The sequence below is a fragment of the Choloepus didactylus genome, chromosome 13, assembly GCF_015220235.1.
Source record: "Choloepus didactylus isolate mChoDid1 chromosome 13, mChoDid1.pri, whole genome shotgun sequence".
NCBI lineage: Eukaryota > Metazoa > Chordata > Mammalia > Pilosa > Megalonychidae > Choloepus > Choloepus didactylus.
This window is the reverse complement of record NC_051319.1, coordinates 79,730,214-79,754,600: the sequence shown is the minus strand read 5'-3', so window position 1 is coordinate 79,754,600 and position 24,387 is coordinate 79,730,214. Positions and strand designations below refer to the sequence as shown.

The window sequence follows — 24,387 nt, the reverse complement described above, 5'->3', positions numbered from 1 at the left end:
CAGAGCATTATCCTAACGAGAGGGATGTCTTTCCAGGTATGGGAGGCACAACTTTGGGCCCAGCTTCTGCGCATCAGAGCAGAGCTGAGTTTTCAAGACAGTTACATCAGAAGTGTTGTGGAGGGAATGAAAATTTGAATCTATAATGATGCATTCAAACTATAAATGCTTTTGAGTCTCACTAAAAATAAGGTCTCTTTTTCCTTTTTTCAATCTAGTTTCTCCCTTTGTTCAAGTTCACTGATTTTTTTCCTACAATGTCTAATGCGATTTTTAATCCCCTTCAGTGAATTTTTCATTTCAGATATTGTCTTTTCAATCCTCAAAATTTCATTTGGCTCTCTTTTTATATCTTCCATTTCCTTCTTCATCCTGTTTATGTTTCTCTTTCAGTCCTTGAGCACACTGTATACATGTATAACAACTGTTTAAAAGTCCCTGACTGCTGATCCCATCATTTCTGTCATTTCTGGTCTGTTTCTATTACTAATCTTGCTCCTGGTTATGGATCACATTTTCCTAAATCTTCATGTGTTCAGTAATTTTTTTATTGAATGTTGGACATTTTAAATGTTACGATGTTGAGCATTTGGATTTTGCTGTCTTCTCTTAAAGCATTTTTGGCTTTATTCTTTCAGGCTGTTAAATTACTTGCAGATCAGTTTGATCCTTTTCAAACTTGCTTACAGTGGGTCAGGTGAGGCTTTACCACAGGGGTTGTTTATCCTTGTATGGTGAAGACACCCTTCTGTAGTGTCTTCTGAATAATCAACAAGGTCTGTCAACTCAGGTTGGTCAAAGCTCAAACAACTTCCTGCTCTAGGCAAGTTCTGAAAATTGTTTAGCTGACAACTCCCTGGTCTGCCCTTGTAAAGTTTCATTCTACGCATGCACTACTTAGTACTCAGCAAACATTCAAAAGAACTTCTATGCAAATTTTTCTGCATAGTACCTGTTCCAGAGCTGCCATTATGCAAAATTCCAGAAATTTATTGGCTTTTATAAAGCAGATTTATTAGGTTACAAAGTTACAGCTCTTGAGCTATCTTAAGTACTCCAGTGAATTATTCAAGACCCACCCTGAATGGGCAGGGTCCACACCTCCATGGAAATAATTTAATCAATGGTCTCATCCAGAGTTGGGTGAATCACATCTCCATGGAAACAATCAAAAGGTTCTACCCAACAAGATTGAATTAGACGATCATGGCTCTTCTGGGGTCCATAACAGTTTTAAATCAGCACAGTAACCTTTCTCTCTCTGTCAGTCTTCCTGAACTCCAATAATTGTCTCTTCAGCTCAGTGAGGTGCCATGCTTTGGGGATATCCAAAAAGGAGACAAAGATGCAAAGAGAGCCAAGAGCATAACTATCCAAAACCAACCAAAGCAAATGCGTCAGAAATCAGGGAGTGATCACTCATGTCAAATATTGCCACTAGATCAAGTAACATGAGGCCTGATATTTGACCATCAGTTTTGGAAGCAAAGTTCTTAAATAGGCAAGAGGGGATGATATCCTGTATTCAAGTGGAAGACTTGGCCTTATAAGGCACCTATTCATCTACTGTAACAGGATGGAAGGCAGATTTAGGGCTACAGTGCTGGAGGGTTGGTAGATGCGGTGGTGGGAGCCTGTGGAAGTTTTTTTCTGATATTGTTTCTATTTTTTCCACTTTTTCTCAATAAATATTTTCTACCTTTAAGCCTTATATTATGTATAAGGCACTGTGCTAGGTATTAGGAAAGCAGCTATAAATAAGACTACTATTATCTTATCCCTAAATAACTTCTGGACCTCTTTATTTATTACAAAGAAAATAATCTTTGAAAGAAATATTTGAGCATTGTGTTCAAGTGGAACAAAGTTCTTTGTGCTGGTGTACCCTGAGGTCCAATAGTGATCCATTTTCTGTCAGAGTCTTCACATTCTACTCCTACACTTTGCCAGGAATGGCCTGGGATCAGCTAAAACACAGCAACACAGTTCTTTTCTCCCATTTTATGTCATACTCATAAATGTAGTACTTTCGACAGACTCAAACCATCATTCAACTCTTTACAAGCAGCAGACCTAGGGCTGAAAGGAACCTTAAGACCCTAACAAGTCAAACCTGCTCCTTCCAGAGACAGAGATAATTACAGCTCAGAGTTCTCACTGTTCTCCCATTTTTCCTTCTCTGATTTGTTTTCTTCATTAGAATTAACAACTTCTGACAGTACCAAATGCTTTGCTTTATCTACTGCCTGTCTTTATTGTTTTGTGTAATTATACAAAGTTGTAGTCAGTTCTTTTGGTCTTCAGTTAAACTGTAGCCCTCTCTCCACCTGTTCACCTGATCTTCCCAATGACCACTTCTAATGGCCACTTCGTGTGGCAATACTCTAAATTACCTCCCCAGTCTATTGTGGATGTAGGGTGTTCCTCTTCTGCCATATAATTCTGTTGTAAAGTCAAACACAATTAGAAATATATACTTCCTTCGCCACAGATGCTCTACCAACAGAATTTTGAGATAATTCTAGGTTGTCAATCCAGGGTATTTAAGGTATGGGCAAAGGAAGTAGAGGCCACAAGGAGACAAAAAGAGACATCCAGAGAGGTAGAAGGAAAACCTGGAGAACACAATATAAAGGAAACCAAGAGAAAAGCATGACTGAGGAAAGAGGGAGGAATTTAAAGAGCACATGTGACGGTGGACGTGTGTTTTTATAGAGCTGTTAGATGAGCTACTTGGAGAGGACTAAATGAACCAGAGCCCGTCACTCCTTCCAGCATCAGTTCATTCCAGCGGAATCTATCTTTGTTGCCTGCATCTTAAGTAGTGACTCAAGGGTAATTCACAGAGTTTATAATAAAGCTTTTCTACTGGAGTTTGTGGTTCTACACATGCTCAACAGAGGACTGTCTGATGGCATTAATGGTTCCCAAAAAGCCACGAGAGGTTTGGAAGTCAGAAAGCCTCTCCATAATGCATCTCATTTCCCCATCTAGGGAACATAATCATTTCATGGAAGACTCTCTGCACCTCTTGTATAGAGAACCTGGCAATATTTCCTTAAGCAGATGTCCAAATATTGAAAACTCAATTGACAAAGTAAAATGTAAATGCCCACCATAGCAGAAAAATAAATTTAAAGAGCTGGAGAAGGAAGAAAAGAGGAAAGAACTTAGGACTGGACCTCAAAAGCCAAGTCCCGATTGTGTCTGTTTCTCCTTGGGGGCTTTGCCTCTCTGAATTCAAGTTTTTGCATCCCTAAAAATATGAGGATCAAACTCTCGGAAGGTGGAGCCTAAGTCTTAGCTTCAGTACCTCACATTTAAGTTTAGCCAAGATTAAAACTGTAAAATCACATGGAATGGGTTCCTTACCTAATTGGTTCTTTTGATGGTTTCTTAATTTATTTAGGTAAGCTTTCCAAGCAGACTACCACAAACAACTTGTCAAAACTTCTTCCATAAATCAGACCATGTTGCTGCCCTGCTTATCACTTTCAGGGGCTGTCCAAAGGCTTAGGGTGAGCCCTGTCTCCTTGGCATGGCCTGAAGGAAGGCCACTGATGGTCCAGTGGGGCCTATTCCCTAGCCTACCAGCTACCACTCCCCAGCCCCACTCCCTGACCCTTGATCCATCCTGAACCCCTTGCAGTTTCCTGGAAGTGCCCTGCTCTCCCTCACTTCCAGGGCTGCTGCCAACCCCACCCCATCCCTCACCCTGTTACCTCACTAACCACTGGTTCTTCACCCCAAGTATCACTTCTTCCATAAACATTCCTTCATTTACTCAACTGATATGGTTTTCTAAGCACTCTGGGGATAATCTAATCCCTATGCCTCCAGAAAAAGTCCCCTGGACATGTTTTATTAGATCATCAGTAACCCTGAAGCACTATTGCTTATGGACACACCTGTCTCTAGCATCAGACTGAACTTGCTAGGGAAGGGCTCTCACCTTCTTGGTTGTTGTATCCCCAGAATGATGCCTGGCACAGAATTGGCAGTCAGCGATGCTTGTTAAGTGCCTGAATGAGTTCCTAAGTAGTGAGAATAACCTTGAGCCTGGTGGAGGGCATGGTGGGAGACAGCACAGAGAAGAAGAGCAAGGGTCCTGGACTGCATGTGTGGCTTTAGGCATCATATCGTCATCTTTGTACTTGAGTCTCTTTGTCTGAAAAGTGGAGAAAAGTATAGTAGCTATCATGCTATCATGATTTATGTTTGCAAAGTGCTTAGCACAGAGCCTGGCACCTAACAGGTGCTCAATAATTGTTAGCTTTTACAATTAGAGAAGAAGAGGAGGAGGAAGGGAAGGAGCAGCTTTGTTGGGAAATTTCTGAATCTGTTAATATCATCATCAGCCTGCCTGGAAAACAAATGATGTCTTGAATGTGTCTAAAGCCCCAGTTTGTTTCAAAGGACCTACTGTTGAGACAGGTGTTTGGATAGGTGCTTGTGGGTTTAGAGTTTCTAAACACATATTCTCCACCCTGTGAGTTCACCAAAGACCCATGTCCTAGAATAGTGGTGAGAAGTTGTTCTGGAGGGACAGGCCTTCCAGGAGGTATTTTGGAAGGAAGTTGCTTTGTCCCTGAAAACTGCTCTGCTGTGGGTGCTAGAACAGGGTAGGGAAAGCCCTGGGGGTCTTCACCAAAAAAGTACAGCCTTTTGAGCTGTCAAGCTCCATCTCCGCAGCTTATAAGCCGTCACTCAGAACCTGCCCAAATAAAGCTACTCCTTCCTCCTGAGGCTTCCCTGCACTTCCAGCCTGTTCCTCTGCCAACCACCCTTGTCAATTATCAGTGACCTTGTTCTCTGGGCTCCAGGCATCCCTAACTGAACGGGATTTTGCCTGAAGGAGGCTCAATTACCCGGCATCCTCACCGTCTAAGCTCCTGGGCTCTAAGCCCTGTGACTGGCATGCTGGAGGCAAGAGACCACGGGGCTCAGCTTGGATGTAGAATTCTGAACTACTCTTGGCACCTTGGAAGCAGGGAGCCTAATTTCACTCACTAAAGTACTTAATTTGACACATTTCTCTTTCCATTAAACATTCCTGCTGCTCAAACCCTTGAGCCCATGCTTTTACTTATAGCCTTGAAATAATCTAAATTAGTCTGGGTGAGTTAACACTTAAATCTAGGAAGACTGACATGGGCATTTGGTCATGGAAGAAGTGATTTGCAATGCCCAATGAGCAGGTGAGAAAAGTCAAATTTCTGTAAATAATCTGCATTTTGTAGATTCACAGAGCTTTTAGTGCTGGAAGTTACCTCAAAACCCCAATTCACTCATTTTACATATCTAGAATCTGAGGTCCAGAGCTAATCAAGTGACTTATCCATGGCTGTACAGGTAATAAGTGACCAAGCTGGAACTGAACTCAGGGCTTCCTGAATCAAGGCCAGTGTTATCTCCCTAAGGCTACTATCTGTGATCCTCCTAGGGCCCAGCTAAAAATAGCTCCACTAAGACATTAGGAATTATAATTTGGAGGTAGAGGAAAGTAACAAACACTATGTTTTTCCAGCCAGTAATGGGTTTTTCTAATAACATTTTAAAAATACCTATTAGAATAGGCACAGATAAAAGTAAATTTCAGTGTTAAGAAAATGATTGCTTCACTGAATTACCACCTGATTTTGGTAGGGTACACTTGGGAAGTTTGGCTTTAAGAAACAAAAAAAAAATAGGCAGCAGGGAGAGAGATGTTGTAAATGGACCTGCAATATTTTGGGGCATTTCTTTTTGTGGGTACTATAATTTAACACAGACATGAAGGTCTTAAAGTCTGTTCCATCAAACAAACCAAAGACTCTTCTCTCAAAAGATACTCTCAAATTATCCCAAAAGGAAAAATTCTAATTAAAACAATATTTGGGCAAAGTCCCAAAGCAGTAGCTTGTCACTTAAATGCAGCCACATGTGGGCCTGTGAACAAGTCGGCAATGTTGTGGCCAGGGAACAAAACTCATGACTGTCTGTCTGCTCTCAGCTTTATCCTTGACTCTCGGCTTTATCAGCAGCTGGGTTTTCAAAGGCCACATTGGATTATAATGCAGGCATCTGTCAGTGGATTTGGTTTTGAGGTCTGAGGGAGAGAAAGGAGGGAACACAAGCAAATGCTTAGGGCCATAACAGTTACGGGATTTCTGGTGGACCTGCTTTGCTGGAATATAGGATGTATGGAAACAGCAGGAGATCATGGGAAGGTTTCACAGCCTTGCTTTGTAGTCTGACTTTATCTTGGGGTTCTGGGGAATAGACTGCAGGTGTCTGAAGATGGAAGTGACATGATATGACCCATATGTTATGAAGTAAAAAAAATAATAATAATAAATGGAGTTGATAGTCAAGAGGGCAGGAAAGATCTGAGAGTTGACCCAGAACAAGACTGGGGAAATAGGGGATTCATAGTGAGAGCCTGAGGAGCCAGAGGTGCTGATAACAGGAGAGGGACCAGATAATGGTGGGACTGTGAAATGGGAAGAATGGGAAGGTCCGCTTGGGATGTCTTTTATTTCTGGCACAGGCAAGACTTAGAGCAGACTTTCTGTGTGGAGGAAATTGAACTTGGAACCTCTTTTACCATGGTATATTTAGAATGGGCTGGTTCTGCAACAAATCATTCTCAGGTTTGCATAGCTGTAAGATCCTTTGTGGCCATTTGCAAAATGCCCAAGAGTCTTTTCTACATACTACCTTCTTTGAATCCAATTTTACTTCCTAGAGAAGCAGAAGAGTATAGTGGTCAAGAGCATGGGCAAGACCTTCTGGGTTCAAATTCCAAATCTCCTGCTTCCTAGCTGAGCACACTGCAACTCTCTTTGCCTGTTTCACTAGCTACAAAATTGAGATAATAACAGAAACTACTTCATAGGGTTGTTGCAAAGATGTAAGGGAGTTAATATATATAAAGCAGTCAGAAGAGTACTACTACATATTAAGTGCTCAAATTGTGAGTATTGAATGGTTACGTTTTAATAATTTAAACCACTTTAGTTTTAATAATCAATGGAGATAAAGGTATAGAATAGCACTATTTGACAGAAATACAGAGCAAGCCCCAAATGTAAGCCACAAATGTAATTTTAGGTTTTCTAGTAGCCACATTATTAAAAAAAAACAGGAGAAACTACATTTTAATAACATACTTCAAATAACCCAACATATCAGAAATATTATCATTTTAACATTAATTGATGGAAAAAAAATTAACGAGATATTTTACACTTTTTTGTGCTAAGTCTTCAAAATTTGGTGTGCATTTTACACTTAATGGCACCTTTCAATTCAAATTGGCCACATTTCAAGTGTTAGGTACTCTTCACATGTGACTAGTGGCTGCCTTATTGGATAGTGCAGATATAGAAGGAGATACATACCAAACTGTTAGCCCGGACTACCTCACAGAGCTAGTTTAGGAATGGGGAAACTAAAAACATTTTTAAAATATGTATTTATTACATTGTTTAATACATAACAATAAGCACATATCTTCAAAGTCCAATAAATCATAAGAGTAAAAAAAATAATATGAAATAATGCTCATTTTGTAACAGTCATAGAAATACAGAAAAAAAGCATTCTAATTCGGGGGTTAGAATTTTCTAAGTCCATATATGAGGCTTTCAGAAAGCACTTTCCCATTCCTGAAACCAGTTTCTTCATATTTAATTTAGAATTGGATTTTTCCTTAAGACCTTCCAGTTCTTAAAGTGTTTAAACATCAGCTTCTGTATTTCTTTTATATTGGCTCCAAGAATCTACCAACGGATGAAAATTCTCATTTCCCAGTATCATTTATCAAGGAGCAGAGGGACAAATGAAGTGTCTTCTCGCCCTACAAGGAGTTCCTGATTCTAAATCTGCCATTGAAGTAACGTTTCTATTTGCCTCTGGCTATCAACACTCTAAAATCCAAAGTGCTTACATTTATACCCGTTCCCGGTTTAAAAAATTAGCCTGACCTTCTCACTCTCCCGCAGGAATGATTTGGTCCGAATGCAAGGAAATTTGGGAGGAGGGGCCACGGGAATATGTGCTGCACCTTTGGAACCTGCTGGATTTCGGGATGCTGTCCATCTTCGTGGCCTCCTTCACAGCAAGATTTATGGCCTTCCTGAAGGCCAGCGAGGCCCAGCTGTACGTGGACCAACACGTGCAGGACGACACCCTGCACAATGTCTCGCTTCCCCCGGAAGTGGCGTACTTCACCTACGGTGAGTCGGAGGGTGTCCCTCTGTGCCCTGCCCTGCGCTCTTCCGCGTTGTGGGCGTGAGCTTTTGCTGGTTGTAGCTAGTTGGGTGGGGGTTCATCATCTGGACTGTCAACACAGAAGCCCGCAAAAGTCTTGATCCTACAGCACAACCAGCTGAGTATAACGTGCAACTAGTGACTATGAAAAATGAATCTTTTTGTGTTAGGAAGGTGGATTTGTTTGGGAAAGTCTCTTGAAGCATTTTTGTAGGATTTTTTTTTTTTTCTTTTCTTTTCTTTTCCTTTTTTTTTTTTTTTTTTTTTTTTTTTTATAGGACATGTCTTGTTTCTGGTGTGGATCCACAAGCACCAGGGGATATGCATATACCAAAGAATTTTCCTTCTGCAGTGGAATCCTGTATTTTGTGCAAAGATAAATCCCACTTTCCCAATTCAAAAGTTGTTTTCTTATGGTAAGATAGGTTCTTAGAAGATGCCTTAATTCTTTTCAACCAAAGGGCCATACATTCCCAGGTAGTAGATTGGAACTTTAACAATAATAGTTACAGCATCTCTGTTTTGAGGATCTGCTATGGGCCAGGAACTGTACAGACATTTTTACACATATAAAATCCAATCCTTGCAGTGGCCCTGCAAACAGGGTCTTTGTTTTCCCTGTTTTATAAATGAAGAAACAGGCTTTCATCTCAGGAATCATAGTGTCCCAGAAATACAGGGATTACCTTGTATGTCAGGAAATCCTGGCCAGAAATGAATGAAAATCATGCAAAATGTCATAGCAGTTATGTCCCCAGGCTCTGTAGATAGAGAGTTCTGGATACACATCCTAGTCCTGTGTAGTGTGAGACCTTGTTTACTTAACTTTTCTGGACTTCCATTTCTTCATATGTAAAATGGAAATAATATGTATGTGAGAAGTTTTGTGTTGAGAATTAAATAAGACAGTATATATGAAGAGTTTTGCACTATGCTTTGAAAATACTGAATGCTCACTAAATGATAACAGTTATTACCACTATTGGGTAATATTGTACTTTCTGAACTGAAAGAGAAAAGTAGATATTTGTTGCTGTTACTAGTAAATAGGAACTGAACACTTAGCAAGCACTCATCAAACAGTAGCTGCTACATTATGAAGAGTTTGAGTGCAAATGTCCTTGTTAGATGAAGCCACAACTCCTGGACACAGATCTTCATAGGCAGGTACAGCAATGACTGCAGAGGGTTGGCTGCTTAATTCAAAGTTGAGCTGCTGTGCATTTTCAGTTTAAGTCATATTTTTACAACACAGATTGTATTACATATAAATGTGGTAGGGAAACCCCTGTTGAGAAATGGTGAATCCTGGAGCATTACAAATCATCCACCCTTTGTTTGTTGCTTTAGCAAATTCAGACTTTCTTAAAGCAAAGTGGGATTGTATATGTTCCCATATGTGCTGCTCAGGGTTCATCAGGAAAAACTAAGAGAATGTTGCAATTGCATCAGATACTTTTCTTAATGCCATGATCCAAGAGGCACTTTTGTCCACTGGTGACTTCTGTTCCCTTAATAGAGTTTATTAACTCAACCCAAAGCATAGTGCATCCCTCCCTTGTTGCATGGTTCATGCTATGTCCTTGGAAATCTCATTCTGGAGCTCTCCTGGTGGCCCCTTGTGTTCCAGTTGCGGTTGAAGAGAGCCCTCTTGTGGCCAGCTGAACAGTGGTCTCTTCCAACCTCTACAGCACCAGGTGGGCAGATCCCAACTTTTCACGTGATAAAAGGGTAATTTTTTTTTCATGGAAACAGTTCCAAGAAGAAAAAAAAATCCTTTTGTCTGATTCATCATAGTGCAGTTTTATTTATACCCATCACAATTCTTAACAAGCCAGTCCAAGTAGAATATTTTTCACCAAAGGACTTGACCTGGTCACCAAGGCCTGATGACAGCCAAATTTACCCTAATAGATTACAGGAGTGACTTTTATTATTACAGCTGAGGTTTAAGATGGTAAATTATAGGTGGCAGAAAAAAAGAAATTCCTTTTTGTTTTCTGTTTGAAGAATCCAAGTCCTGTTTCATGTTATCTGAATGTGTCATTTATCCTTAGAGGGCAACAGATACATTAAAAAACAATTATTTGTTCTCCCTTGTCTTTCATGGACTTCTGATTTGAGAGACTTGATGAAAACAGCACAGAGTCTATAATTTTATTATATTTCCAAATGTAATTTAGAGTGTTCTATGTGAAACTTGGTGGCAACTGGAGGCCTGGCTTCCCTTACTAAAAATTTCTTACTGTTCTTTATTATGCTGTTTAATGGAGTCTAGCTTTGAAAATAAAGAAAATTTTCCTTCTTCTATCTCCCTTGGGGTGCCAAACTTGCTGTGTAATATCCTTGCTATCTGCATTTACCAGGCTCTGGAAAGGACCCCATACCCCAAATCCAATCTTAAAATTGGCACTAATAATATCTACTCTATGGGCCTGGAGTGAAAATTACAGCTAATGTAAATGTAAGGGCCAATTCAGGTTTCTCAGTGTTTCTCCATGTAAGTTTCACTCAGCATTTCCTCAAAGGGGACATTACTGGCTTTTTCAGCAGGGCAGTTTTCACAGTTCAGGTCTGTCTGCAGCATCACAAGACATTAGCATCCCAGTAGTACCCTGCCCAGTCATTGTGACAAACAAAGACACCACCACCGCCACCCCCACCCCCACACACAGAATTCCTCCAGGAAGGAGGTGTTACCCTCACTTGAGAATCACTGTCTGTCTGACACACCGGAGGCAGTTGATTAATGATAGATGCTCCTGCTTGTACCATCAGAGTTGCAATAGCTGCAATAAAACACTTGGCAGGTTTGCTTTGCTGTAGGAATATCCCCCAGAGCAGCTCAGGCCCTCCCCAGCTGGGGACAGAGCCTAGGACTCTTGCTCACCTGGAACAGGGCTGTTTTGGCAAACCTGACTGACTAGTCACTGCTTATTGGACTTTAGCTCAACCAGAGAAAAACTCTTCCAGGCACACACTGCCAGGATAACAAAACTCAAAAACATTTTCTCAGGCGAGACCCTTCAGATTCCTGGTCCCATGTGAGCACATTTGTTCTGATTCGTGTCTAGTCCCTAAACTTGTAGATTAGGATTTCATTCAGTCATTAAAAAAAAAAAAAGCATTTATCAGCACCTGAGATTGCCAGACCTCCGCTGAGCACTTTACATATATGATTACCTTCATTCTCACCACACCCTTGTGAGGTTGATTATATTATCCCCAATTTACAGATGAGGAAAATGAGGTTCAAAAAGGTTAACTGATGTGCTCAGAGTCCTACAGCCAGTGAGTGGAAAGGCCACTTTGAACCTCAGGTCTGTCTGGTCCAAATCCATGCTCCTCCTCACTGCCCCCTCGTGCTGCTTCCCCCATGAATGGGACAGCACCAGCTTGTGGAGCTCAGACATTGGTAAGGGACAAAAGAGCAAGCAGTGTGGTAAGTGCTGGGGTAGGGGTGTATACAGGATACTATGGGAGCACAGAGGGGTTTGGGGCACCTGCCCCAGCCTGCGGGAAGTCACAGAAGCCTTCCTGAAAGAGGCGGCACCCGAGCACAATCCTGAAGGATGATCAGGAATGAAGAAGACCTTGAAGTGAGAGAAGGCTGTCCCAGCACAAGCCAAGAGGAAGGGTGGCACCTTCAGTGTAGTGGGATTAATTTAAGGACAAGGGCAGGAATGGCAAGTGATAAGCTTGGAAACCTCTAATGATGCCTAACCGGTTTCTCTTCCAGAGCACATCCTGTTCACCAGGGAGTAACCCAGATTGTTTTCTTTTAGCCAGGGACAAGTGGTGGCCTTCAGACCCTCAGATCATATCAGAAGGGCTTTATGCCATAGCCGTTGTGCTGAGCTTCTCTCGCATTGCTTACATCCTGCCGGCCAACGAGAGTTTTGGGCCCCTGCAGATCTCCCTGGGGAGAACCGTGAAAGATATCTTCAAGTTCATGGTCATTTTCATCATGGTATTTGTGGCCTTCATGATTGGAATGTTCAACCTGTACTCTTACTACCGAGGTGCAAAGTACAACCCAGCATTTACGACGTGAGTATCCCATGGCTCTCCCCAAGGGTTTCTCTTGGATTCCTGGCAATCATTGGGAGTGGCTCAACTCAGGTTTCCTTCATATTTCTCAAGGCTAAAGGCAACTTTATTCTAGGGTGGCTTAAAGTTCAGGTTCTGGGGTTGGAAGAACAGAGGAGCTGGGTTCAATCCTCAGTTTGCCACTTAAATGCTGTGTGATCATGAGCATGTTCCCTAACTTCTCTGAGCCCTGGTTTCCTTATCTTCAAAAGGGAGATAATACTAGTACCTACTTTCTTCGAATGGTGTGAGGATTCAGTGAGATGATACACCTGCCACACAGTAAACCCTCAATAAAGGGAAGAAATTATTGATTACTGTTATTATTGTCTTAGCCTATGTTCTCTAGAAAACAGATCCCTCAGGCAAAATTTACCTGCCAACACTTTGTTGGAGTGAGAGAGTTGCCTCCCAGGGAAATAAGACCTGAGGTTTGAGGGCGAGAAGGAAAATGAGACATGGAAGAGGAAAAAGCAAATATAAGATATGTTACTGACCTGACCACAGTCTACCAGAACACACAGCTTGGTCATGAGAGACTTCTCCAAGGAAACCACAATGGAAACAACACATCTCAGAATAGCCCATCATGGTAAGAAATAGAGGAGAATTTGTCTGCCACATCTTTCCCATCTGCTGTCTCTATTAGTCAGACTCACCCTACAGACATCAACTCACCTACACTTTCAGGGAAGCTCCTGGGAAGTCATAGCCACATAGCATAGGAAGTAAGTCTGCCACTGGGTGCTGATCAGCAGCTCTCCGTGCCTGGCTGGGGAATCTAGTGCGTGTACATCAAGTGAGTCCTACAGCATTGTGGGTCTCAGCAGCAACAGGGAAGGCCCATGCCAGGGAGGCAGGAAGCATGTGGCATGAGCATAAGGCAAGGCACTATCAGATCAACTGACCTTGGGTCCAAAAGCAGCTGCTGGAAGGGATCCAGCTGGCCAAGCTGGAAGACCACCATGGAGATGGTGATGGAGCTTACCAAGATAGGAATATCCAAACTTCCTCCTCTCTGCGGTTGATGCCAGGCACTCTGCTGGAGGGTCATCAGGAGCACTGAGTGGTGATATAGTGGAAGAGTCTGGCAGACCTGAGCTTATATCCTGGCACAGGCCACTTGATTTACCTAAGCCTGTGTCTTCGTCTTTACAATGGAAAGAATACTTCCCACCTTATTCATAAAGATATTGAGGTAGTTTATATAAAGTGCCTGAAGCACAGAAGTGTTTCCAATCTAGGTCCTTCCTCAGGCCCACTCAGGCCGAGAAATTCCTGCCTCCATCAAGCCCTTGCCCAGAATCTTGAGAGCTGGAAAGCGTGGAAAGAGAACTGGGTCACTAGCCACAAGTACAGCACATAGAACCAACAGGGCTAAGCATTTCCTGACACTTGTCCCCAGGAAACCTCAGTCACCTGGAATTTATGTTTTCCAGACAGCAGAAATGGCTCTGAGCCTAAGCCACGTGGGCTCACTGAGAAATTCCCACCCTGCAACAGGGCCTCACCTTAACCTTCTGGAGAAATCAACCATCAATGGCAGATACTTATCTCTCTAATAACCCAGACCAAGTACAGTTAGCCCTGGGCCACTCAGCTCAGAATCATGGACTAGGCTGCCCTATCCAGCTGGAACTACCTAGAAGGGTTAGCCCCTTGGGCTGCTGGACCACAGAAGCTATCACCCTCTGAGGCAAAGAAGATGTGGTTTGTGTGTCCACAGAGAGCAGGTGCCTGGCTCCGTGCTGAGAATTGCACCTGAGAGGTGCCTGGCTCTGCCTCTCAGCCCACAGGCTCCACCGGAGCCTCGGATCCCTTGGGTCATATAGACTGGATTTTAGTCAGATCTCTGCCTCTTACTGGCTATGTGGCCTTGATCAAATGCTTGACCTTACTGGCATCAATTTTTCCAGCTTTAAAATGAGGATACTAAGAGGAGGAGAAGGAAGGGGGAAGGATAAACTGCAAGAAAAGACACCTAGGTACTGGTGTCCATAGACCTCTTCCTGGGCAGTGGCCCAGCTTACAAACTGGCTCAGGCCAAGTGCATTTATTGAATTAGTTGGACTTCTTGGTCATCAATCCAATACTCAGCAATTGACTGTTAAAGGAATGGAATGAGCTTGACTCACCCAAAAGCAAATTTGCTCTAGATCTTCAAAGGTATGCACTCAGCCTAGATGCACTGATAGTGAACATGGAGATGTCAGCCAATTAAAGACTCTTACTCTCTGGGTCAGGCCATGATACTCCTCCTCTTTTCCAGACTGTCATGGTACCTTGCACACCCTAAATGCTTCATGAATAAAAATGATGGAATGAACAGGAGAAATGCAGCCAGATTCAAGGCAATAGATTGGGAATCTGAGAATGTAGGCATCTGTCCCATTTCTACCACCCTGGTGTTCTGTGCAGTTCCTCTTCTCTGTGCTTTAAAGGACACCTGTAGTAACCACCCACAATCCCTTGGAAGGTCAGTGCCATGACACACAGGAAAATGAAAAAGGTCATGTTTGGAGAGCAGGGCTGACCTGGCCACAATTTTCTGGTACAAATCTAGTGACAAGACAGTTACCCTATATGGGGAGCAAGGGAGGTGGCCTGAGCTGCAGTTTGGTATCAGGAAAAGTCATGGGGAAAGGTGAAAGCAAGAAAAGGGGGCAAAGCAATTGGCTGGTCCTGTGCCCTGGGAACCGAATGAAGACTCTGTAGACATGAGAGACCTCCCAGGTCTTCGAGGATGGAGAAGGGGAGAAAAGGTGTGAAGGCAGCAAGTGCAGAGAAGAATGGAGAGGATATTTATCGTGCTGGCAGTTCCTGAAACAGGATGCACAGTTATGAATAGGATTTGATTGAACAAAAAGACAGTCAGTAGGGCAGCGAAGTGGTGAGGGAAGAATGGATTTTGTAAATGTCATCTTTTACCTTTTGACTGCTCGTTGGAGCATGTCACCCCTCGCCCACAAGAGATCTTTGATAATAAAAAAGCCACATGAAGATGAATGAGACTCATGCCTGAGGAGACTCAGGGGCTGTTCTGGTCCCCACAGTGCTGATGATAAATTCCACTGACCCTACTCAAGTGAATGTTTGCTCCAGAGTAGCCCATCCCCAGGCTATTCTGTCCAGTCTGGAATCTTCCCTTCGGCCCACCCAGGAGTGGCCTTCTGTCTGTGTAATTTCAAGTTTGTGGGATAACATAGGGGCTTGTCATCTGTTTCTATAGAGTTAGAAGATTAATCCTATAGAAGGAAAATCTGAGCTGGAGCACATGGCAGGTGTTCCCCACACACACACCTTTGATCCCTGAACCCCACCCCTGCCATATTAAGGGGAAGCTTGGGTTCCTAAAGACTATTGAGAAGTCCACTGTGAAATTCAGATGTGAGGAACATGAGAGCCCTGCTCTCTCTAGGGGTGCAGTGCCCAGGCTAGCTTACAAAACCAGTCCTGTCTGAGTCCCACTAGTCCCAGTACTGTCCCAGAGGGACAGGCCAGAGGAGACATTCCAGTACAAAAGGAAGCAGAAGAAGACAGCTTTTTCCTTTTTTCCTAGAACAGGCATACTGCAGATAAATTACTTTCAAGAATAGCTAACATTAATAATTATTATAATTATAGCTACCATTTTCTTAGTATTACTATGTGTCAGGTCTTGGTACTTAGGATGTGTCAGGAACTCTGCTAAGCACTTTGCATGTGTTTTCTGATCGAATGTACAAAACTCTACTAAGGATTACAACCCATTTTACAGATAAGAAAACCCAGAAAATGAAGTTAGTTGCCTGAAGTCACCCAGCAAGTAAGGAAGGGGCAGGGGGAGATCCAAACCCTGTTCTGTCATATGCTGCACTGTTGCTGAAAACGGCCACATTTGCCACCCCAGGTCCTCAGCCCTTAGCCAAGCCCTGCCCTAACTCCCTGTCAGCTCCAGTTCCAGAATGACATATCTCCCTCCTCATTCTCAAGTTCCCATTTCCTCCACCCAGCAGAACTCAGTGAGGGGATTAGAAGTAAATAAATTTAACTAATTCAGCCCCAGTTGTGAATATACACTGTGTGGACAGTCTTTGTTGAGACCAGCGATTCTCAAACTACACCAGAATCATCTGAGGAGGAGTTAAACTTTGTGACTCCCCTGGTCTTGCCCCTTAGAGAGTCTAATTACAGTAGTTCAAGAATAGGGCCCAAAAATCTGCATTTAACACATCACTGGAGGATTGGATACAGGTTGCCTTAGGGCCACATGGTGAGCAACACTGATCTGATCAAACCTCATCACTACATAGGTGGGAGACTGAAGCCATTCACTCTCAGCCCTGTGCCTTCCAGAAAAAAAAAAAAAAGGAGGTCAAGGTCATTAACTAAAGTGAGCATCCTCACTGATAGAATTTCAGGTCCTGTGCAGGAAGATATTTTTTTAAGCACAAGTCACTGAACAGGTAGCCACATCCAATGGGGAGTGAGCCATGGGGTCAGATCCTATGAGCAATTCCCAGTATTTCCACCTCCTTCCACTTAAGCACCAAAAATTCTCTGACAGGTCTGGGTTATTTTTCATAGCCACTTCTGTGTCAGGGGCTGACCTGAAGGGGAGGAGCAGGGATGAGTGTACACGGGTCATTGATTGGTGAGTTGGAGCCTGTCTGAGCATGACAGATAGTACACCTGCTGGCAGCTCATTATCTCCAAGCCACTTCTAATAGAAAATGAAAATGACAAAGGGAAAGGAAGGGAAGGTGTTCAGACAAGTTTTATGCTCTCAGAGAATAAAATCAAAGTATCCCAGACATAGGTGAGGACGTGAAGAGAAAACCTAAGAAAGCATTTTTTCAGAAAGTCCTTAAGAAAAGCTTTCAGTTCAGACGGTTAGGGATTTTGTTCTTATTGGGAATATATCTTTGGTTTTATCATGGGAGTCAGTGGACAAATAGAATTTTCTTTTTAGAGGTTTGTTTTATAATCAACTTTGCTGAAATGCACTTATTTCATAAAGCAAGGGCTTTTTGCTTAGAGACTGGAAACTTTGGGATTCCAGCACTCTGGTTACAGGTTTAAAAAAAGAGAAACACAAAATCCTTGGCCCAGCAATGAAATACAGTTGGCTGAGAATGCATAGGAAAAGGATGGTATTCCTCTTCTCTGGTGGTGACCATGGCAGGCACAGAGAAGAATGGAAGGGGCTGGGAGCAATGAGGTGACTCAGAGCGATGTAAAGGACACTCTAACATAAAACATGGGTTTCTGTGCTCCCCTTTGGGCAATATTGACCTCCCCCACTTAATTCTGATGGGAGATATACCCATACCACCCTATTATTAACAACTTGTATTAGTGTCATACATTTGTTATAGTTCATGAAAGAACATTCTTATATTTGTGCTGTTAACTTCAGTCCATTGTCCACAACAGGATTCAGTGTGTTATACAGTCCCGTGTTTTATCTTCTAATTTTCATTCTGATATTGTACATAACTCAAAACTTCCCCTTTCAACCACATTCACATACATAATTCAGCACTGTTAATTATATTCACAATAATGTGCCACTACCAAAGCCATCCATTTCCAAACTTTTACAATTAACCTAAAGAGAAATTCTGTACAAATTAAGCATCAATTCCCCATTTTCTAGGCCCATTCTATCCCCTGGTAACCTTTATCCAAGATTCTAACTTTATGAGTTTGCTTATTATAATTAGTTCATATCAGTGAGATTACACAATATTTGTCCTTTTGTGTCTGGTTTATATCATGCAGCATAATGTCCTCAAGGTTCGTCCATGTTGTTGCATGCATCAGGACTTCATTCCCTTTTATAGATGATTAATATTCTTTCATATGTATATACCACATTTTGTTTATCCCTTCATTGGTTGATGGACACTTGGGTTGCTTCCTTCTTTTGGCAATTGTGAATAATGCTGCTGTGAACATCAGTGTGCAAATACCTGTTTGAGTCCCTGCTTTCAATTCTTCTGGAATTGAAATTCCACTAGATAACCTAGTAGCAGGATTGCCACATCATATTGTAATACTATATTTAGCTTCCTGAGAACTGCCAAACTGTCTTCAACAGTGGCTGCACCACTTTAATTTCCGACCAGCAATGAATAACTGTTCCCATTTTTCCACATCCTCTCAAACACTTGTAATTTTCTGTTTTTTAATAGTAATCACTCTAGTAGGTGTGAAATGTTATCTCATTGTGGTTTTGATTTGCATTTCCCTAATAGTGATGTTGATCATCTGTTTATGTGCATTTTAGCCATTTGTATATCCTCTTTGGAGTGATGTCTATTCAAGTCTTTTGCCCACTTTTTTAATTGGGTTGTTTGTCTTTTTATTGCACTGTAGGATTTCTTAATATATTCTGGATATTAAACCCTTATCAGATATGTGGCTTCCAAATATTTATCCCATTGAATATGTTGTCTTTTCACTTTCATGACAAAGTCCTGTGATGCACAAAAGTTTTTAATTTTGAGGAGGTCCCATTTATCTAATTTTGTTTTGTTGCTATACTTTGGATGTAAAGTCTAATAAACTATTGCCTACCACAAGATCTTGAAGATGTTTTCCTACATTTTCTTCTAGGAGTTTTATAGCCCTGATTCTTATATTTAGGTCTTTGATCGACTTTGAGCTAATTTTTGTGTATGGTGGGAGACAGGGGTCCTGTTTCCTTCTTTTGCATATGGACATCCAGTTCTCCCAGCACCATTTGTTGAAGAAACTGTTTAGTGGACTTGGCAGCCATGTCAAAAATCAATTGGCCATAGATGTGAGGGTCTATTTCTGAACTCTTAATTCTTTTCCATTGGTCAATACAGCTATCCTTACACCAGTACCATGCTGTTTTGACCACTGTAGCTTTGTAATATACTTAAAGTCAGAAAGTGTGAATCCTCCAAATTTCTTCTTTTGCAGTTTGTTTTTGGCTATTCAAGGTCCCTTACCCTTCCAAATAAATTTGATAATTGGTTTTTCCGTTTCTTCAAAGTAGGCTGTTGGAATTTCAATTGGGATTGTATTTAATCTATAAATTACTTTGGGTAGAATTAACATCTTAATGATATTTACTCTTCCAATCCATGAACACAGAATGTCCTTCCATTTATTTAGGTCTTCTTTGATTTCTTTTAGCAATGTTTTGTACTGTTCTGTGTGTAAGTTCTTGATATCCTTGGTTAAATTTTTTCCTAGATATTTGATTATTTTAGTTGATACTGTAAATGGAATTTTTTTCTTGATTTCCTCTTCAGATTGCTCATTACTAATGTATACAACATTGCTGAGTTTTAAGTGCTGATCTTATACCCCGCCATTTTGCTGAACTCATTTATTAGCTCTGGTAGTTTTGTTGTATTTTTTTTTTCTGAGACTTTGTATATATAGGATCATGTCATCTGCAAAAAGTGAAAGTTTTACTACTTTCTTTCCTTATTCAGATGCTTTTATTTCTTTTTCTTGACTAACTGCTTTGGTTAGAACTTCTAGCAAAATGTTGAATAACAGTGGTGACAGTGGGCCTCTTCGTCTTTTTCCTGATCTTACAGAGAAAGCTTTCAATCTTTTATCATTGAGTATGATATTAGCTGTGGGTTTTTCATATATGCCCTTTACCAAATTGAGGAAATTTCCTCCTATTCCTATTTTTGAAGTGTTTTTATCAAGAAAAGATACTGGATTTTTCAAATGATTTTTCTGCATCAACTGAGAAATCACGTGGTTCCCCACCTCCCTTCTTTTATCAATGTGGTCTATTACATTAATTGATTTTCTTGTGTTGAACCACCCTTGCATATCTGGGATACAACACACTTGAACACGGTGTATAATTCTTTTAATGCACTCTTGGATTTGATGTGCAACTATTTTGTTGAGCAGTTTTGCATATATATTCATTAGAAAGGTTGATCTGTAATTTTCTTTTCTTATACTATCTTTATCTGGCTTTGGTGTTAGGTGATGTTGGCTTCATAGAATGAGTTAGGTGGGAGGCGGGGCACGATGGCGGACTGGTGAGCTGTATGTTTTAGTTACTCCTCCAGGAAAGTAGGTAGAAAGCCAGGAACTGCGTGGACTGGACACCACAGAGCAATCTGACTTTGGGCATACTTCATACAACACTCATGAAAATGTGGAACTGCTGAGAACAGTGAAATCTGTAAGTTTTTGTGGCCAGGGGACCCGCACCCCTCCCTGCCAGGCTCAGTCCCGTGGGAGGAGGGGCTGTCAGCTCCGGGAAGGAGAAGGGAGAACTGCAGTGGCAGCTCTTATCGGAAACTCATTCTACTGATCCAAACTCCAACCATAGATAGACTGAGACCAGACAACAGAGAATCTGAGAGCAGCCAGCCCAGCAGAAAGGAAACAGGCATAGAAAAAAAACAGCACGAAAAACTCCAAAATAAAAGCGGAGGATTTTTGGAGTTCTGGTGAACATAGAAAGGGGAAGGGCAGAGCTCAGGCCCTGAGGCTCATATGCAAATCCCAAAGAAAAGCTGATCTCTCTGCCTTGTGGACCTTTCCTTAATGGCCCTAATTGCTTTGTCTCTTAGCATTTCAATAACCCATTAGATCTGTGAGGAGGGCCCTTTTTTTTTTTTTGTTAATCCTTTTTTCTTTTTCTAAAACAATTACTCTAAGAAGCCCAATACAGAAAGCTTCAAAGACTTGCAATTTGGGCACGTCAAGACAAGAGCAGAACTAAGAGAGCTCTGAGACAAAAGGCAATAATCCAGTGGCTGAGAAAATTCACTAGACACCACAACTTCCCAAGAAAAGGGGGGTGTCCGCTCACAGCCATCATCCTGGTGGACAGGAAACACTCCTGCCCATCGCCAGCCCCATAGCCCAGAGCTGCCCCAGACAACCCAGTGTGACGGAAGTGCTTCAAATAACAGGCACACATCACAAAACTGGGCGTGGACATTAGCCTTCCCTGCAACCTCAGCTGATTGTCCCAGAGTTGGGGAGGTGGAGCAGTGTGAATTAACAAAGCCCCATTCAGCCATCAGTTCAGCAGACTGGGAGCCTCCCTACACAGCCCAGCAGCCCAGAACCGCCCTGGGGGGACAGAACTCACCTGTGACATAGCACAGTCATCCCTCAACAGAGGACCAGGGGGTGCATGGCCTGGAAGAGGGACCCACTTGCAAGTCTCAGGAGCCATACTCCAATACCAAGGACTTGTGGGTCAGTGGCAGAGACAAACTGTGGCAGGACTGAACTGAAGGATTAGACTATTGCAGCAGCTTTAAAACTCCAGGATCACCAGGGAGATTTGATTGTTAGAGCCACCGCCCTCCCTGACTGCCCAGAAACACGCCCCATATACAGGGAGGGCAACACCAATTACACACGCAAGCTCGGTACAGCAATTGGACCCCACAAGACTCACTCCCCCACTCACCACAAAGGCAAAGCAGGGAGAACTGGCTTGTGGAGAACAGGTGGCTCGTGGACGCCACCTGCTGGTTAGTTAGAGAAAGTGTACTCCACGAAGCTGTAGATCTGATAAATTAGAGATAAGGACTTCAATTGGTCTGCAAATCCTAAAAGAACACTATCAAGTTCAGCAAATGCCAAGAGGCCAAAAACAACAGAAAATTATAAAGCATATGAAAAAACCAGACGATATGGATAACCCAAGCCCAAACACCCAAATCAAAAGATCAGAAGAGACACAGCACCTAGAGCAGCTACTCAAAGAACTAAAGATGAACAATGAGACCATAGTACGGGAGACAAACGATATCAAGAAGACCCTAGAAGAGCATAAAGAAGACACTGCAAGACTAAATAAAAAAATGGATATCTTATGGAAATTAAAGAAACTGTTGACCAAATTAAAAAGATTCTGGACACTCATAGTACAAGACTAGAGGAAGTTGAACAACGAATCAGTGACCTGGAAGATGACAGAATGGAAAATGAAAGCATAAAAGAAAGAATGGGGAAAAAAATTGAAAAAATTGAAATGGACCTCAGGGATATGATAGATAATATAAAACATCCGAATATAAGACTCATTGGTGTTTCAGAAGGGGAAGAAAAGGGTAAAGGTCTAGGAAGAGTATTCAAAGAAATTGTTGGGGAAAACTTCCCAAATCTTCTAAACAACATAAATACACAAATCATAAATGCTCAGCGAACTCCAAATAGAATAAATCCAAATAAACCCACCCTGAGACATATTCTGATCACACTGTCAAACACGGAAGAGAAGGAGCAAGTTCTGAAAGCAGCAAGAGAAAAGCAATTCACCACATACAAAGGAAACAGCATAAGACTAAGTAGTGACTACTCATTAGCCACCAAGGAGGCGAGAAGGCAGTGGCATGATATATTTAAAATTCTGAGAGAGAAAAATTTCCAACCAAGAATTCTTTATCCAGCAAAGCTCTCCTTCAAATTTGAGGGAGAGCTTAAATTTTTCACAGACAAACAAATGCTGAGAGAATTTGCTAACAAGAGACCTGCCCTACTGGAGTTACTAAAGGGAGCCCTACAGACAGAGAAACAAAGAAAGGACAGAGAGACTTGGAGAAAGGTTCAGTACTAAAGAGGTTCGGTATGGGTACAATAAAGGATATTACTAGAGAGAGGAGAAAAATATATATGACAAACATAAACCAAAGGATAAGATGGCTGGTTCAAGAAATGCCTTCACGGTTATAACGTTGAATGTAAATGGATTAAATTCCCCAATTAAAAGATATAGATTCGCAGAATGGATCAAAAAAAATGAACCATCAATATGTTGCATACAAGAGACTCATCTTAGACACAGGGACACAAAGAAATTGAAAGTGAAAGGATGGAAAAAAATATTTCATGCAAGCTACAGCCAAAAGAAAGCAGGTGTAGCAATATTAATCTCAGATAAAATAGGCTTTAAATGCAGGGATGTTTTGAGAGACAAAGAAGGCCACTACATACTAATAAAAGGGGTAATTCAACAAGAAGAAATAACAATCTTAAATGTCTATGCACCCAATCAAGGTGCCACAAAATACATGAGAGAAACACTGGCAAAACTAAAGGAAGCAATTGATGTTTCCACAATAATTGTGGGAGACTTCAACACATCACTCTCTCCTATAGATAGATCAGCCAGACAGAAGACCAATAAGGAAACTGAAAACCTAAACAATCTGATAAATGAATTAGATTTAACAGACATATACAGAACATTACATCCCAAATCACCAGGATACACATACTTCTCTAGTGCTCACGGAACTTTCTCCAGAATAGATCATATGCTGGGACATAAAACAAGCCTCAATAAATTTAAAAAGATTGAAATTATTCAAAGCACATTCTCTGACCACAATGGAATACAATTAGAAGTCAATAACCATCAGAGACTTAGAAAATTCACAAATACCTGGAGGTTAAACAACACACTCCTAAACAATCAGTGGGTTAAAGAAGAAATAGCAAGAGAAATTGCTAAATATATAGAGACGAATGAAAATGAGAACACAACATACCAAAACCTATGGGATGCAGCAAAAGCAGTGCTGAGGGGGAAATTTATAGCACTAAATGCATATATTAAAAAGGAAGAAAGAGCCAAAATCAAAGAACTAATGGATCAACTGAAGAAGCTAGAAAATGAACAGCAAACCAATCCTAAACCAAGTAGAAGAAAAGAAATAACAAGGATTAAAGCAGAAATAAATGACATAGAGAACAAAAAAACAATAGAGAGGATAAATATCACCAAAAGTTGGTTCTTTGAGAAGATCAACAAGATTGACAAGCCCCTAGCTAGACTGACAAAATCAAAAAGAGAGAAGACCCATATAAACAAAATAATGAATGAAAAAGGTGACATAACTGCAGATCCTGAAGAAATTAAAAAAAATTATAAGAGGATACTATGAACAACTGTATGGCAACAACCTGGATAATATAGAGGAAATGGACAATTTCCTGGAAACATATGAACAACCTAGACTGACCAGAGAAGAAACAGAAGACCTCAATCAACCCATCACAAGCAAAGAGATCCAATCAGTCATCAAA

At 41.5% G+C, this 24,387-nt stretch overlaps 1 protein-coding gene across 1 annotated transcript in view; it reads left to right on the top strand.

Annotated features, from left to right (window-relative positions):
• TRPC7 (transient receptor potential cation channel subfamily C member 7) overlaps positions 1-24,387 on the top strand; it is a 183,411-nt gene that overhangs the window by 129,781 nt on the left and 29,243 nt on the right. The window contains exons 7-8 of the mRNA XM_037800920.1: positions 7,986-8,219; positions 12,039-12,303. Coding sequence (XP_037656848.1) covers positions 7,986-8,219; positions 12,039-12,303 — 499 coding nt within the window. The remainder of the gene's footprint in view (positions 1-7,985; positions 8,220-12,038; positions 12,304-24,387) is intronic.